Genomic DNA, 16,522 nt, shown 5'->3' with positions numbered 1-16,522 from the left:
AAATGCTGCCATGCTACAACTCTTTGGGAGAAGAGATAAACACTTTATTAAAACATCCTTGGGTTGCAGAGCAATCACAAACACACTATAAGAAAGTGCTGTATGTTGTGGGTTTGTTGTGTTGTGGCATGGGGGGAGTGAATTTATGGGCTTCATTCTATACCCTGATTTTTCATGTTTCACTTCCAGTTACAGAAGCATGACTACAACTGGCGTCATGCCGGAAATCAAACTGGAATAAAGGAAAACAGTGGAGTTTTTTCATGTTACTTGTCCTTTGAGCTGGAACACCACATACAGGCTTGCTTTTCAATATGGATGTTTTGACCACACATGTCTTGCAAGCTGATAGAAGAGCCAAGCCTAAGGTTAAAAAGGTTGCATTCCTCTTGGTAGTGTGATCAGTGCAATGTCAACTCAAAAATTTCAAGTATACATGAAGAACACGGGGTTTCTTCACGTTTAAATTTCTCTGCTGTACACGGGGTTTCAGTTCTCCAGGCTGCATTCTGTCGATACTGTGCTTGCCTAATCTGCAAGTGCCTTTCTGCACTTGATAAAATGGCCTAAACTAGAGTTCATTGCTGTTAATTTTTCACAGTAGTTACCTAGTTACGTAGTAATGTAGAACTGGAATTCACAAGATCTAAAACTTTACTATTAGAATTTTTATTAAGACAATAGACATTTCAAAGTGATGTACAGATGAGATCTATGATGTCTAATGATATTTAATAGCTCATAAAATTTTTACTTCATCTCATAATACCTACTGTACTAAATACAAGGCAATTTGCAGATTTTTACACATGAGAATGCTCTCCGGGGCTATAAGTAGCTCAGGCAAGTGAGTTTGCTACCAACCTAAGTTTGTTGCTAGTGAAATCTTTTGGGTTATTTTTAAGAGTACGGATGCCAAAGTCAGGTTTTTGCTTAGTTATCCACAGTTTTACCTACACAAAGTCTGGCAAGTGACCTGCTTATCCATCATTCCCTAAAAGCCTTGTGAGAGTCCATTTCTACTTGGTATTGCTTCCTTGGGTGAGGGACTACCAGAACAACTCTGCCTGCCAGCACCCGATACTGACTTGGGCTGTTTGGTTTTAAATGTGCTCTATTGTCTCTTCTGGAAATACCTTTAAAAAGGGAGCAAGGGGGACAATGCATAGCTTGTATATGCAGTACAAGGTGTGCTAACTTGGTCTCCCATCCTTCAACCTTCTTCATTTCACAACTCTTTCCATCAACCAATAATGCCCTTTCAAGGCAGTTTAAACTGACTGAGTCTGGTCCTAAATCTTGCACGGCATCCAAGTCATGCCTCTGACTCCCAGCAACTGTAGGCTTGAAATACAGTCCTTACACACCTCTTTTGTGCTGTGGTTATGGTTAAAGTTTTGCACGCCATGGACACTCCTTCCTTGCTACTTTTTGGCATAAGGTCATCGCCATGTAAATGGACTAAGGCTTATATGCTTCTTCCTTCCCAGGTTTGGATCAGGGAAAAGCAGCTCTGAGGTAACTCAATATAGGGGTTTGTGGTTATTCCAAGAATTACCTCTCTGGCTACTAATCCAGGTCCAGCCCTCCCTGTGCCTTGATCCCTTGCAGCAGTCCTCTACTGCTGTGACGAGCCACCTGCTTGTCAGGCGTGGCCTAGATGGGTGGTCTGTCTATCCTGCGTTAGTGGCATAGCGTTGAGTTGTTGCCTCAGTGTCCCTCAGTTCTAACTGGAAAAGCCATCGTCATTAGCTGAAGGGTGGAGGGAAAAGCGCAGCTGGCAGAGGGGAAAGCTTGTGTGTGCTTTGACAGCTGTGAATGTAGTGAGAGAGAACAGGGGAGAATTAAGCTGGGCTGTAAAACAAATGAAGTTGAGTATTCGTGGTTTTTTCAGCTTTTCTCAGTAGAAAGCATTATCTCATCTCTAAAGCTCTTACAGGCTGTGTGGGTGCTGTCTGCTGGTTTTCAGGGAGGCTAAGCAGACAAGTGGCCAAGCTGCTCCTACCTGATGCTCATGGGGCCATCGGGTTCCAAGCCGGCAGAAAGTGCCGGGGGAGCCCAGGGGCCGGATGAGAGGAGTCCCTGTCCCTTTCCCGAGTCACTGTCCCCTTAGTAGCATGCCTGGGAAAGCAGTGGGGACCAGCTGCAGGGCTGGGCGGCTCCGTGGCCACACGCATCTTACAGAAAACGGTGTCGGGGATGCTTTTTATCGTGGCCGCCTTAGAGCTGTCGCCAGATTTTGGGGAGAGAAGTGTTGGCGCTGGCTGCTAGCCAAGAAAGCGGCACGGAGCCCGTATGCCCTGCCCGGAGGGTGTCGTGGGGATGTGCCTGGCCCATCCCTTCCCGCCCGGGGCTCGACTTCCACATGCTCGGCCAGGATTACGGTCCCCAGCTCGGAAAAAAAGGCCGGGGGAGGCCGAGGTGTCCCCCGTCCGTGGGCTGCGGGCTCGCTCCTCCCCCGGTGCTGTCCTCCCCGGGCTCCCCCGCTCCACGCAAACCCTCACTGCGGTTTTTTTTCCCACCTTCACTGTTAACAAAACCCGGTGATTAAGACTCGAAACTAACAAAAGAGTTTTTCTTCCACCTTAACCTTGCACACAATCCTTTAACAAATTAATTAATCCTAATGAATTAACACTTCATTTATTTAAACGCGCTACAGTTCATGAATTAAATTTTCATGCAGTGATTAAAGGCTGTTAAAATATGCATGATTTCGTTAAAATTTTATAATAAATCAGGGCAATGTGTTACATGACAAGGCAACTACTTCCCAGCCCCTCGGAAGGTGCTTTGATTCGCACGGGGGGGCGGGGGGAGCCGAGCGCTCCTCTCCCTGTTTTAGCAGCCGAGCGGACCCCGGAGTGCCGTGGGACGCGGCTGGCGACCGATCCCTGCCCCCGCGGAGCCCTCCTCTTGCCTCCCTCGGGGGAAGGAAAGCTGCGTTTTCTGGCTACCCCGTCGAAACGTGGCGTCCTTGCAGAGCGAGCGATCGTAGACGCGGGTGAAAGGCAGCAGCCGGTTTGCCCACGGAGCGGGGGTGGAAGGAAGCAGGGTCTGGGAGGTGTTTTGCTGGAGGGGCTTCTCGGTGTGCTTTTTAATTCCTCCGCATCACTTGAAAGAAAGAGCGAGAAACTTTACTACCAACAGGACCTGTGGTGTTTTCCACCGGACCTCTACCAGCCTAGCTGCTCCGGTCTCCTTCCTTTCCCGAAAGGGGACGTTGTGAACTACCTTGGGACTTAAATTACCATCAAGCGTTTCAATTTTTAATATGACAACATTCTACACTTTGGTTGCAAAAGCAATTATTGCGGCTTGTACATCAGTAATTAGCAGGTCTTTGCTGATGTAAGGAAAGTCCTCATTAGGACAAGGAAATACTTTTTGTGCATTCACCCAAAGGGTTGGTTGTGTTTTGTTGTGGGTTTTGTTTTTTAATTCTGAAGGTTAATTTTGATCATTTAAAGGGAGAATAGCTTTTACTTTAAATGGGATATTGACTTTCTGTGAACTTCACCAAATAACATATGTACTGTAGGTTTTGTCTCAGTGCTCCCAGTGACACTCAGGGTAGGACAAATACCGCAACTACAAAATGTAAAGCTAACACTTGCTGAGATGAAAATATCCAGAAGGTTTAGAGGGAGCAGTGAGATTCACATTAGCTATTTTTTCTTAAGTCGGGATATATAGCAAACTATGATAAGACATTAATGGTTAATATCATAAGCTTTAGTATATTCATCTTTGGGGAATCCTAAAAAGCGAAATCAAATACAATGGGTTACAGTAATTAATTTATAAATCGTTTCACTGTGGGAATAAGGGGTTACTTTATTGCTTTCTCGAGATAGGCAGTCAGTCAATTAAGGAATTCTGCATTTCTTTCTTGCATTCGAAGCTGGAGAAAACTACGGGAGACAAGTAAATGTGTATATATATATATACATATACATATACACATATATGTGTGTGTGTGTGTGCACCTCCCTGGCTTTATTAAGCATCTCGGGCCTTAAACGTAGGGCTACAGCATGGTCGTGTCGCCAATGAACTCGCTCCTCGAAGCCTGCGAGTTTATTGCCATCAGTATTCATGAGGCTGGACGTACCCACGAGGAATAGAAATAACAGCGAACATTAAGATAAAATCTATTACCAGGCCCGCGCGATTCTGAGCTTGGCTGAAGCCGTCTGCCCCGGGAGCTGGCAGTGTGTGGCAGGAAGAGGGAGGCCGCCGGGGGCTGGTGACAAGGGGTGCTGGTTCCCGGCGGGCCCGGGGAACCCCTTCGGGCAGCAGCCCCTCCACTCGGTGTGGCGAAGGGCAGGGCAGCGGCGGCGCCGGGACCAGTTGCAGCACCGCAGGAGCAGGAGTTGCGGTCAGGTTGTAATTTTTAGCGTTGCTTTAAAAGTTAGCGTAAAGTTACCGCTTTAGCTCTTTAAAAAGAAAAAAAAAAAAAAAAAAAGTCCCAAGAACTGCGAAGAAAAGTTTTTCCTCCGGGACTTGATAAGTGACAGACCAAACGCTGCTCCAAATAAAACCCCTCTTGTCCTTCTCCTCCCTTCTCCTGAAAGACCAGACGGAGGAAAGACTTGGCTGCAACTCCCTACGGAGGCTTCTGCCTCCGGGGAAGCAGAGGGGAGCGGGCGGGGGCCGGCAGCAGCCGCCCCAGGAGCCCCAGGAGTAGCCCGCCTCTTCTTCGGAGTCCGGAGGCTTCGCTCCCCCGCACGCCGTCACCCCCGTCGCTCGGGCGGCCGCGGCCGGGCAGTTTGAGTGATGGAGCGAAGAACCCCTGACAGGGGGTGTGTCTCCAGCCGGGCGGGACTGCTTCGCCCCCGAGGAGAGTCCAGTAGGATGCATCCCGCAAGCTGCAGAAACGGCGTGCCCACCCCCATCCCAGCGTTCAGAAGACACCTTGGAGGCGGGACGCTTAGAACTTCTAAAGGTCCTCACCTCCTCAGCCTTCGGGCGCCGGGGGCGGAGGCGGGAAAAGGGCTGAATTCTCTGTCTTTTTGGCCCCAAAAAATAAGCCCGTCAACAGAAGGGGTCGTTTTAAAAGTGCCAGTGGGGGTTGGTGTTCCTACAGCCAAGGAGAAAGTCTCGCCCAGCAGCACCTGCCATAGCCGTATGTTCCCATTCCTCTAGTGTCTGCCTGCCCTGGCTGTCTGCACTTCCTGCCTGCCCCCGCTGCCCTGACCCAGCCCCTGAGAGCTCAGAAGTTAAAGACCCGGCCCCACAGGCAAAGCAAGTGCCCGGTGGTATGTGGGCCGGAAGGCAGGTCACCGTTTAGCCTAGAAACCCTCCTCTCCGCTGCCTTTGCCACCGCTTGCACCTTCTCTCAGCGTTTTCCTTAGAGAAACCTGATGAACTTGGCCGGACAGCATCCTGGAGAGTGGGGTTCGTGCAGAGGCACACGGATAAGCACCCATGCATTCCAGGAGGAACAGCATCCCACGCCTTCCTCCACGGGACGAGGACGTGGTCCCGGTTACCTGCCTCCATGCCTCGCCGGCCTCAGCCCAGCAGCACCGCGGCTGTTGGCTGGATCTCGCCATGGTCGGGAAAGGCAGCCTGCTCGGCTCGGGCCTTGCTCCTGGAGCCGGGTGCTTTTCAGCAACTTTGGCGAAAATCTGTGATCTCTCCCACTTCCTTACTCCTCCCCGTCCTTTCCTCAGGAGGGTTTTCCTTTACAATGCATGGTAGCTGAGAAGTAGCTAGAGTAACTCATGGCTTAAAAAAAAAAAAAAAAAGTCAATAAATACACATAAAGTATGATTTGTGGATTCTGATACGATGATTTCGATAAATAAGGAGAGCCCAAGCCCAGTTTCAAGTTCACCCCCTTCAGAGATGAAGTTGCATTCCACCACCCCAGGGGACGCGGTAATGGATGGAGACCTGGCTCCCTCTCGCACAAGTAATTGGCAGACGTTTCCCTCCTTCCTCCTGGACTGGCTGGGGAGCTAGGGAAAGGCTTATGAAGACAAATGTGGACTTCACTTGGGGTTGTGGTGGTGCTGTGTGTGCGCGTGTGTGTTTTCCTGCGTGACCTTTCGGCTGTGTTTATGCGCATAAATAAGAGGCGTTCAGGAGAAACAGAACAATTCCGATGCACTCCCAGGCTGTCACATCCCTGATCCAAACACCCCGCTGCCTCTCCCCGCTGCCTGCTTGCCTGCAGCCCTGCTGAAACAAACAAGGCAGCATCTGGTCGGTCACCGAGGGACAGCTCCAGCGTGCCCCAAGGGACAGGATTCACCTTGGGCCGTTGGCTAAGGATTCGTACTTATCTCACAGGCACAGTAGCAGATTCACTCCTATAGTTTTGCCTTCGACTTCGTAAGCAAGTAGTTACAAGAAAAAATAGAATCTACTCTAAAACTCTAGAAATCCCGAATCACTCATAACACCAACAGTGTCACTCCTTAACTGTTTGACTCAAAGGCAAGAGTATTCTAAGGATAAACCACAGAAAATGGAGGGAAAGAAGAGTATGAAAGAGAGGAAGGAAGGAAGGAAGGAAGGAAGGAAGGAAGGAAGGAAGGAAGGAAGGAAGGAAGGAAGGAAGGAAGGAAGGAAGGAAGGAAGGAAGGAAGGAAGGAAGGAAGGAAGGAAGGAAGGAAGGAAGGAAGGAAGGAAGGAAGGAAGGAAGGAAGGAAGGAAGGAAGGAAGGAAGGAAGGAAGGAAGGAAGGAAGGAAGGAAGGAAGGAAGGAAGGAAGGAAGGAAGGAAGGAAGGAAGGAAGGAAGGAAGGAAGGAAGGAAGGAAGGAAGGAAGGAAGGAAGGAAGGAAAAGAAAAGAAAAGAAAAGAAAAGAAAAGAAAAGAAAAGAAAAGAAAAGAAAAGAAAAGAAAAGAAAAGAAAAGAAAAGAAAAGAAAAGAAAAGAAAAGAAAGAAAAGAAAGAAGAGAAAGAAGAGAAAGACTGGTTTTGATTGTTTTCTGCTTTCTGCTTCAGGCCACGCCAGTGCAACCTGGCTTTTCGCACGGAGCAGGAGTTGGCGCTGGGCAGCAGGAGGAGATGCAGAGTCTGACCTCCGCGGCGCTGCCCGTGCAGAGCGCACACGCACAACACACGCCCCGCGTGGACGCAGCGGCTGTCACCTGCCGCGCCTGGCACAGCTATACGTGCAATAAAACTACACGGGGTGGGGGAAAATTAAATTACAGGGAAAACAATAGCCTCTGAGTGGTTCAAACAAATGTCTGCCGCCGCAGGTCTTCTCCAGGAGCCGGTGTACAATTCGCGGCAGGAGTGGGCAGCGGCCGGAGGATGCCCCTTTCTGTGGCGGGGCTCCGCGGCGCGGAGGGGCAGCGCACCTTTGTGCTTCATTGCCCAGGGCCGGGCCGGTTCCCTCCGCCGCTCCGAGGGCAGGGAAGAGGCGCCCATCCCCGCACCCCGCCCATCCCCGCCCCATCGGGGCGCCCCGGGCCGCGCTGGCGGCCGCGCAGCGCGCACGTGTGGCAGCCACAGGTGCCGCAGCCGCCCGGTGCTCGGTGCCGCTCGCTATAAGAGTGGCCCCGCCGCCGCCGCCCCGGAGAGACGGGTGAGGGCTGCGGGAGATGCAACAAGGCGCGGGGAGGCAAGGACCGGGGGCGGCGGGAGGAAAAGGAGGAGGAGGAGGAGGAGGAGGAGGAGGAGGAGGAGGAAGGGGGGGAGACAGCTGATGTCTGTCAAAGCCGGAGCCGCCGCGCTCTCGCGAGAGCCCGCCTGGCGGTAGCCACGGGATGCGGGGCTCAGGTGCGGGCAGAGCGCAGCGCAGCGCGCCCGGCGCCGGGCAGCGGCAGGCAGAGAACTGAGTGAGGGAGGGAGCGAGGGAGACGGCGGGGGCCGGAGGGAGCCTTGCCGCCCGCTCGCCTACCCAGCCCAGCCTCGGCCACCGCGGCAGCGGCGGCGGCGGGGGCAGGGTCCGCTGCGGCACCGCCGCCACCACCGGCTCCGCCACCGCCATCCGCCGCTGTCAGCGGCTTCCCCCAGTGGGAGGAGAGAGCCCGGAGAGCACTTTTCCCCCGACTTTAGGAGTGTTTGTGGATTTACATGCCAAGCCTTCAAGATGATGTCCATGAACAGCAAACAGCCTCATTTTGCCATGCATCCCACCCTACCTGAGCACAAATACCCCTCTCTACACTCCAGCTCGGAAGCAATAAGAAGAGCATGTCTACCAACTCCACCGGTAAGGGACAGACAGCTGCAGCTCTCTTCTTTCTTTCTCTCCCTTACACACACGCACACGCTTTTCTTTCTTTCTCTCTCTCTTTTCTGTATACTGCATGTATGTGTATGTGCATTAATAAAAAAACCGCTGCGAGGCACATTTTGACAAGCGGCGCTTAATGTTTTTTTCATGTCTTCCTCTGCAATCATCTGAGTGCCTGTGATCTTTTTTGAAAGCGGTGTTCACACGAGTCTCCGACTTCATCCACTTTCTGTATTAATTTTTATGACTCGGCCTCTGAAAAGGAATGCGTTTTATGTGCTCTTGTGTTTGACACAATTCCCCAGCTGAGAGTTACAGATCCATTTCTTCTCCTCCTTTCTCTTCTCCTTTCGTTCCATTTTCCCCCTTTTAATTTATTAATTTATTTGTTCCTTTCACTTCTTCCTTCACTCCTTTTCCGATTCCCCCCTTGCTTCCTTACCTTTCTACTCTTCGCTTCTTTTCCTGTTTTGCTCCCTCTTCTCGCTTCTTCCCCCTCCCATCCCCCCATTATTCTACCCCATCCCCCTGTTTCCCCTCACTTCCCCGGGCTGTCGCCTGCTATACCACGCTTTCCTCAATCTCTCGGCTCTTCCCCCCGATCCCGTACTCCCTTACACGCCGATCCTACTGCCGGCTTCCCGGCCATCACCCCAACTTTGCCCACCTCTCTCTCCCCTCCCTCGACTTTCCCCCTCCTTTTCCACGGCGCTCCTGCAAACCCCACGCTGTCCCCCGCCCGTTCCCTTCCCCCTCCGCACTTTGCCCCCTCTCTGCCCCCTTGCCCTCCTCTCCCCGCACCCCGCTCTGTTTTGTGTCTCCTGCAGCTGCAGAGCAATATCTTCGCCAGCCTCGATGAGACCCTGCTGGCGCGGGCCGAGGCTCTGGCCGCCGTCGACATCGCCGTCTCGCAGGGCAAGAGCCACCCGTTCAAACCCGACGCCACGTACCACACCATGAACAGTGTGCCCTGCACCTCCACCTCCACCGTGCCCCTGGCGCACCACCACCACCACCACCACCACCATCACCAGGCGCTGGAGCCCGGCGACCTCCTCGACCACATCACCTCCCCCTCCCTTGCCCTCATGCCCGGCGGAGGCGGCGGCGGAGGGGGCGGCGGCGGCGGCCACGACGGGGCGGGAGGCGGCGGCGGAGGGGCCGGCGGCGGCGGGGCCGGCGGCGGCGGCGGCGGGGGCGGCGGCGGCCTCATCTCCACCTCGGCCCACCCGCACTCGCACATGCACGGCCTGGGCCACCTCTCGCACCCGGCCGCCATGAACATGCCGTCGGGGCTGCCGCACCCCGGGCTGGTGGCCGCGCACCACGGCGCCGCGGGGCAGGTGGCCTCGGCGGCGGCGGTGGTGGGAGCGGCCGGCCTGGCCTCCATCTGCGACTCGGACACGGACCCGCGAGAGCTGGAGGCCTTCGCCGAGCGCTTCAAGCAGCGCCGCATCAAGCTGGGGGTGACCCAGGCCGACGTGGGCTCGGCGCTGGCCAACCTGAAGATCCCGGGGGTGGGCTCCCTCAGCCAGAGCACCATCTGCCGCTTCGAGTCCCTCACCCTCTCCCACAACAACATGATCGCCCTCAAGCCCATCCTGCAGGCCTGGCTGGAGGAGGCCGAGGGTGCCCAGCGGGAAAAAATGAACAAGCCCGAGCTCTTCAACGGGGGCGAGAAGAAGCGCAAGCGGACTTCCATCGCCGCCCCGGAAAAGCGCTCACTGGAGGCGTACTTCGCCGTCCAGCCCCGGCCCTCCTCCGAGAAGATCGCCGCCATCGCCGAGAAATTGGACCTCAAAAAGAATGTGGTGCGGGTTTGGTTTTGCAACCAGAGACAGAAGCAGAAACGGATGAAATTTTCCGCCACCTACTAGGGGCGGGCGGGAGGGGCGGCCCCGGCACCGGGGGCACGGGGGGGGCCGGGCCGGGGACGCGGGGGACGCCCACGCACCGCCACCGTCGCCTGAGACGCCGTGGGAGGCTCCTGGGGACCAAGGGACGATGTAGAAATTAAACGCGAACTACTCGGGGAGAGGGGGGGCGTGCGTGTGGGGGGGGTGCGCTATCAATTATTAAAACAAAAAAGACACCGGGACACCAACGAGAAGAAGGAGGAGAGAGGAGGTAAAAACGCTCTAGAAGCCCATGGGGGTCACTTCTGTGGCCCTATCCCCTCTCTGCCCCCCACCCCCCGACAGAAAGCGGGAGAAAGAGCAACTTAAAGCGTAAACACACACAGACACCCACCAATAAATACCGTGACAGCAACAACCACAAACCGAGAAACCTAAGTCACAATTTTCCGAAGGAAAACAAAACCGACCAACAAACCCGGAAGGCGAAATTGTCGGTGATGATGATGCTACGTTTGGTTTGGGTCTCTTTTCATTACTTTCTGCTTTTCTTTTTTTTCCCCCGGCTTGGTAATGAATAAGGACAGCGGTGGTTTGGTGCGGGGGAACTTTTTCTTTGGTTGGCTTGGGTTTTTTGTTTGGTTTGGGTTTTTGTTGTGGGGTTTTGGTTTTTTTTTTCTGTTGTTGTTTTTGATTTTCCCTCGAACGCGGTTTTGCACGAGGCTTTGGCCATGGGTCTTGTCTGTGCCGGGGGAACGGTTCGAGCGGGGCAAGGGCCGGGACCGGGGGAGCGGCCCCCCAAGGCTAGGGAGCAGTCCCTTTGCTCTCCGTTGTTGCCTCAATAATCCTAGCTAGCTCAAGGAAAAAAGGAGAAAAAAAAAAAAAGTTACTCCACAACCCCTTTGTTTCTCCTCCCTCGCCTGCGTGGTTTGCGTTTCTAGCTGTGTCCAAAGACAGGTCCCTCTCTCTGCAGAGATGCATCTGGAGGCAGATGCCAAACCTGCCAGAGCGGGGATGCTCTCCAAAAGATTATGTTCAGATTCATTAAGGCTCGTGGTTAACTGCGTTCTTTCTCTTCCCTCCCTCCCCGCTGCTCCCAACCGTATGCCCCCCCGGATCCCCACCAAATCTGCTGGATTTAGGTTAAGGTCCTCTCTTGGTTTCCTCCGAGGGCTGGAGGTTATTGCACCCGGTAGGCAAAAGAAATCACTGGTGATGGGTCTGAAATGACATTTGTTTCTGAGGGGTGTGCATGTTGGGAACAAACACAAGACAAAAAACCACTTGGGCTTAAAAGTCGTTTATTGTAAATAATAAACGTTGTGTAGAGGATGGCTTTTGGGAGGGATGTATGGGGTTCAATTTGCACTATCACAGTCTCCTGGATTGGAAGTGATGATGTTATTCCGTAATAACGATGCTGATATTGCTAATAATCGTCAAGGTCTGTTACATGTCTCGCGGATCGAAAACAAACAAACAAACAAAATTATCAGGGCTTGTTAGGTAAAAAGGGCAGCGACGTGCAGAAGGCATCTCTGACTCTGGCTCTTGCCGAGAGACTGCTAAGGCTTTCAAATAAAAAAAAGAATTTCTGAAAAGAAAGTACCATTCTGTTTAAATCAAAACAAATAATAGACTGAAATTATGCATGACACGACCTGAAAAAAAAAAAAAAAAAAAAAAAAAAGAAAGAAAGAAAAGGAAAAGAAAAGAGGAAAAAAAAAGGCATAGAAAGATCCGTGATAAAGTCTCGATACTATTTATTTATTTATTTATTTATCTATTATTATTATTATTATTATTTTGTGTATCATTGTTTGCAGCGCAAACATTCTATGCATTTTGAAACTGAGCACTAAATAGACTAGCTTCTGGTAGAATCTTTTGTGGATGGTGTAATTTCACAGTTTAACTGCCTGTTTTCACCGAAAACACAAACGTTCTTGTCACGTTCTTGTATTTAGATTTAAAAGAGGAAAAAAAAAAGAAAAAAAAAAGAGGAAAAAAAGATAAGAAAGACGATTGTAAATATTTTCTTTAATGCACAAAACAACAACAACAACAACAAGGTTACAAACTGCAACCACGTGTGGATCCTGAAATGTCTCACTGAATAATCTACCTGTCCATGTATGTTTGCTGAGCTTTCTCCTTGGTTGTGTCTTTATTACTTTAATTTCTATCAGAAATATTTCTGTACGCCAAAATACAACAGGGAGATGTGTCCCAGCATACTTACAAATAAAACAAACGTGAAAACAGAATAGTTATCATTATTATTGGGTGCATTTAAAAAAAAGAAAAATATTTCCGAGACACGGCTGGTAAATTCAAGGTATGGCCGTTAGACGATAAGACTAATTCTACCAAAAAGAAAATAGTGAGAGATGTATTTTTCTGCTAAATCCAGAAATCATTACTTTGAGATAGCTCTTATGTGAAAATCGGTGCTCCGAATAAATTAACTATATATTAGCTGCGTGTGTTTCTTGAAGTTTATTCTATAACTGCAGAATATAAATCAAAGTAAAATTTTAAAAAGGACTTCTGAAGTATTTCTTTTCAGTGTGCTGGAAAGGATTATGCACCTACAAAAAATGTATAAAGAAGAAAAGCTCGGGTGGTTTCAGGTTTATATGTTGTTCTGACTGGCCTAATTGCACTTAATTATGTAACAAGATACTTTATTTTTATTTTGGGTTAATAAATATGAAAATCCTAAACTGATCTCTCCTTATGTTGTGAATGCAATTGTTCATTAGGAACGTATAGGATGCCACCTACTGCTTCAAGTGATCAAAGAACCTCTTTCTATTTTCTGATGACCTGTGACTAGATCAGATGCCAAATGTAAAAAGTTACTTAATAGCTGGGATTATTTCTTCTGTAGACATATTTTAGCCAAATCTTTTTAATTTTGCCGGTAAATCTGTGAATCAAGACACGTGATGTTCAGAAAAGAATAATACGTTCAAAAAAGCTGTGATTTTAAACAACTGTTGATGTTAAAAAATAAGCACTAAAGGTATTTTTAAAAAAAAACATAGATCTCGTCCACCGGAAATTGACTTGTTTCTGTTGTTATTAACTTGAAATGTCATCAGAATTTTTAATAAATGCATTTGTAAAAATATTATTTTATAGAAAAGTATTACCGGATATCATTTTTTTGGAGAGTCAGGAATGAACAAATAAAAATAATTACAAATGTTGGATTTTCTTTTTCATCTGCCCCAAATGATTGAAATGTTGAAATTGATACCAGATTTGTATCATTCAGTAATGGCCGATGTATGTATTGAAAAATTGAGGAGTTTGTTTTGTAATAAGTACAATCTTTATCGAGTACAAAGAAAAAACCAATATGTTAATAAAACAGATGGTGAAAATAAAAGCTTTGCAGAGTTTCCTATTTTTCATGGTAGGAAACTGTGCAAAACCAAAACGTCCTGCTTTCCGTCAGATGAATCGGAATACTTCATAAAACCACAAAATTCTAGTGAGGCCTTTTTAATAAATGCCTCATTTAAAATATTCAAAGAAAGAAAATCGAGGGGAGAGAGAAAGAAAAAGAGAGAGAGAGAAAGAAAAGAATATAAGAAAGAGAAAGAGAGAGAGGAAGAGAGGAAGGAAGGAAGGAAGGAAGGAAGGAAGGAAGGAAGGAAGGAAGGAAGGAAGGAAGGAAGGAAGGAAGGAAGGAAGGAAGGAAGGAAGGAAGGAAGGAAGGAAGGAAGGAAGGAAGGAAGGAAGGAAGGAAGGAAGGAAGGAAGGAAGGAAGGAAGGAAGGAAGGAAGGAAGGAAGGAAGGAAGGAAGGAAGGAAGGAAGGAAGGGAAAGAAAACAACAAAAAAAGAAAGAAAACAAAAAAAAAAAAAAAAAGAAGGAAAGAAGAATTTGTAAGGTTTAACCTAAGGACTGTTAAAACTTTTGCATCCGAGGAAAGAAAGTAAGATAAAAGACCCAGAGGCAAAACATGTGTTCGCATTTATTCCCCAACAGTAGGCAACCTCTGGCATAAAGAGCCATTAGTGACCAAAAAAATACAAATATTCCCCCCCACTCCCTCTGTGCCAGGGGCTGAGGCCGCTGCCGGGTGGCAGCTGCCACCTCTGACGACTCCTGCACTCCAGCCTGTGCCCCTTGCCGAGAACGTTTCGGTGCTGTCATCCCTTGAGTGGTCTTTTTCTCCACAACCGAGGCATCTCGCCGCTTTCCTAGTGTGATTTTCCAGTCCTAAGTCTGCTAGACGCGGTTTGGCTCCCGGAATTTCTGCCTAACACTTGCTCTCCGCTTGCTTTCAACTTAGATTAGGCCATCATAAGTGAGTAACAGACACCCACTGCCATGGTCGTATTGATTTTTACTCTCCTGTGATATTAAGACTAATTCGGTCCTGGTTCAACAAGTAAAAAGGCTCCCCAGAAGGAGAATGAAGTGTCCTACAGCACTGACTTTATGGTTTATGTGCCTCCCTCCCCGCCTCCCCGTGTTCCCCCTTTCCTCCGAAGAGAAATAGATTTGTCGAAAGATAATTATTTTAACTCTGACGGACTAGAGCGCATAAAGCTTGATAGCGCCGGTGGTGCCCTGTGTTATTCTGGCATTTCCCAAACGATTTTAAATCCCTCCAGTTATTTATATCTCGCTTTTCAGCCGGCGCTATTTTTTTTTTAAGCTTTATTATATTTACCTGCTGATTCCAAAGCGGAGGCAAGCCTAATTGATTTTTAAAAGATCAGCAGCAGAATTCTAATCCGCTTGGGAACGTGTTTCCACCTGCCAGACGAGGGTCTGATTATCGGTAATTATGTTATTTAAGAGTTGATAAAATCGCGGGGCCCGGGCAGCGCCGGGCCCCTTCCCCAGCCGGGGCGCGGAGGGGACCCACGCGGGGAGGGGACCCACGCGGGGAGAGCCGCGGCGCGGCGGGGCCGCCGCCATCACGTGCGCCGCTGCAAACACAATTACGGGGCCGCCGTTAATAATTCATGGCCTGAGATTTAGAAAATTAATAAAATGAATTATAACAAGAGGCTAATTAAAAACTTTAGTAATTGTTGTCAAGACAGCTTGATGGGAGGCGTGCTGCACGACGTTCCCCCCACCCCCCCCCCTTCCCCTCCTTCCCCTTTCCGCTTTTGGAAAGCTTTTTATTTTTCCTCCTTTGCAACCCCTTCGCACCTGAAGGAGGCTCGGTTTGGGAGAAAAGCAGTGGATGAATATATAGGTCAGCTGAATATATAGATCCCAGAGATGAGACCGAGGTGGTAAAACTGCAAGCAAGTCTCTTCGCATCGTAGCAAGACAGATAGGCAGGCGGCGGGTGGGTGGGTGCGTGGAGGGATGAATGAAACCCGGGGCTCAAAAGTTAATTTAAAATAAGATGTCACATATAAATCTTTGAAGAAGCAGCCGTAGCAGAAGGAGCGCCTGCACCGGCGGGCCCCAGCCCCGCGGCCGGGCGGCCGGGCAGCGGCTGGGGGCAGGCAGTGCCGGACAGGGCAGCCAGCGCCCGCGGGCACAGGCGCGCACTTTCCGCCTTTGCTTCCGCACCACCGATGGCAGCGGCAGGCGGTGCGGGGCCCCCACCGCGCCTCCTGCTCGCGGGGGGCGGAGGCGCCGCGGGATGCTCGCTCTCCCACGCCGAGTCCCTTTCCGCCTACTGGTTTAAGATGCAACTTTGAGGCGGACTCAGCGCGGAGTTTCCGCGGGCAGAGGGGGCCAGGGAGCCCACTCTCTGCACGGCGCGGATTTATGGCCGTGTCGCCAGCCAAGCCCTGCTCGGGAGCTCGCCGTGGCTGGTCGTGAAGGGACAGCTGCACATGCAAAATCTGCTTCCCAAATTGGAGTCACAGCCCCTCTGGGAAAGCACGCGTCCTGCTTTGAACTGCATTTTAACTCCTTCAGCCTGCTTACCTAAGTGTACCAAAGCATCTCTAACTCTGGGGGAAAAGTGGTTAAACACTTCTTTTTTTTATATATATGAAATTAAAATTTATCAGGCAGTCGGGGGTAGGGAGAATTACTTTTAAAAAATGTTGTCGTAAGACGTTAATCACTCTAAAGACTGAAGTATTTAAAAGGCTTGATATAAAAACTAATTTAATAATTTTTTTAAAAGACACTCGGCCCTGGTACGGTGAAGATAAATTGTAACTTCCCACTGATTCGTACAAGCGAGCCATAAAAGACTCCAAAGTGCCTCCTTGGGTGAGAGTGCCGACCGACCCTGCCGCTCACACGGGCTGTAGCGCGGGGCGGGTCCCGGTGCGGGGACAAACCGCCCCGAGCCCGGGTCCAGCAGCGGGAGCAGACAGACGGCTCATGCTGCAAACACCGGCTTGCGGAGGGGGTTTTTCATCCCTTGCCCCGGTGGAAGAAAGAAATTTAAAATTGTGCGGCAGAGCTAAAAGATGTAAGATCTGCGTGTATGCCTTTGGTTTGATTTTCTGTTTGTTTGTTTT

General features: G+C 50.1%; 1 protein-coding gene across 1 annotated transcript; it reads left to right on the top strand.

Moving 5' to 3' along the window:
• Positions 1 to 8,053: 8,053 nt before the first annotated feature.
• Positions 8,054 to 10,077, top strand: POU4F1 (POU class 4 homeobox 1; the record flags this gene model as incomplete). The annotated part of the gene is made up of 2 exons (XM_082278957.1): positions 8,054 to 8,176; positions 9,028 to 10,077. 2 exons carry the CDS (start codon positions 8,054 to 8,056, stop codon positions 10,075 to 10,077), a joined length of 1,173 nt encoding a protein of 390 aa, XP_082135083.1.
• Between the last annotated feature and the right edge of the window lie 6,445 nt (positions 10,078 to 16,522).

Source organism: Coloeus monedula, assembly GCF_965178545.1.
Source record: "Coloeus monedula genome assembly, chromosome: 3".
Classification (NCBI taxonomy): domain Eukaryota; kingdom Metazoa; phylum Chordata; class Aves; order Passeriformes; family Corvidae; genus Coloeus; species Coloeus monedula.
The sequence above is the reverse complement of the archived record's forward strand: the minus strand, read 5'-3'. Positions and strand labels throughout refer to the sequence as shown.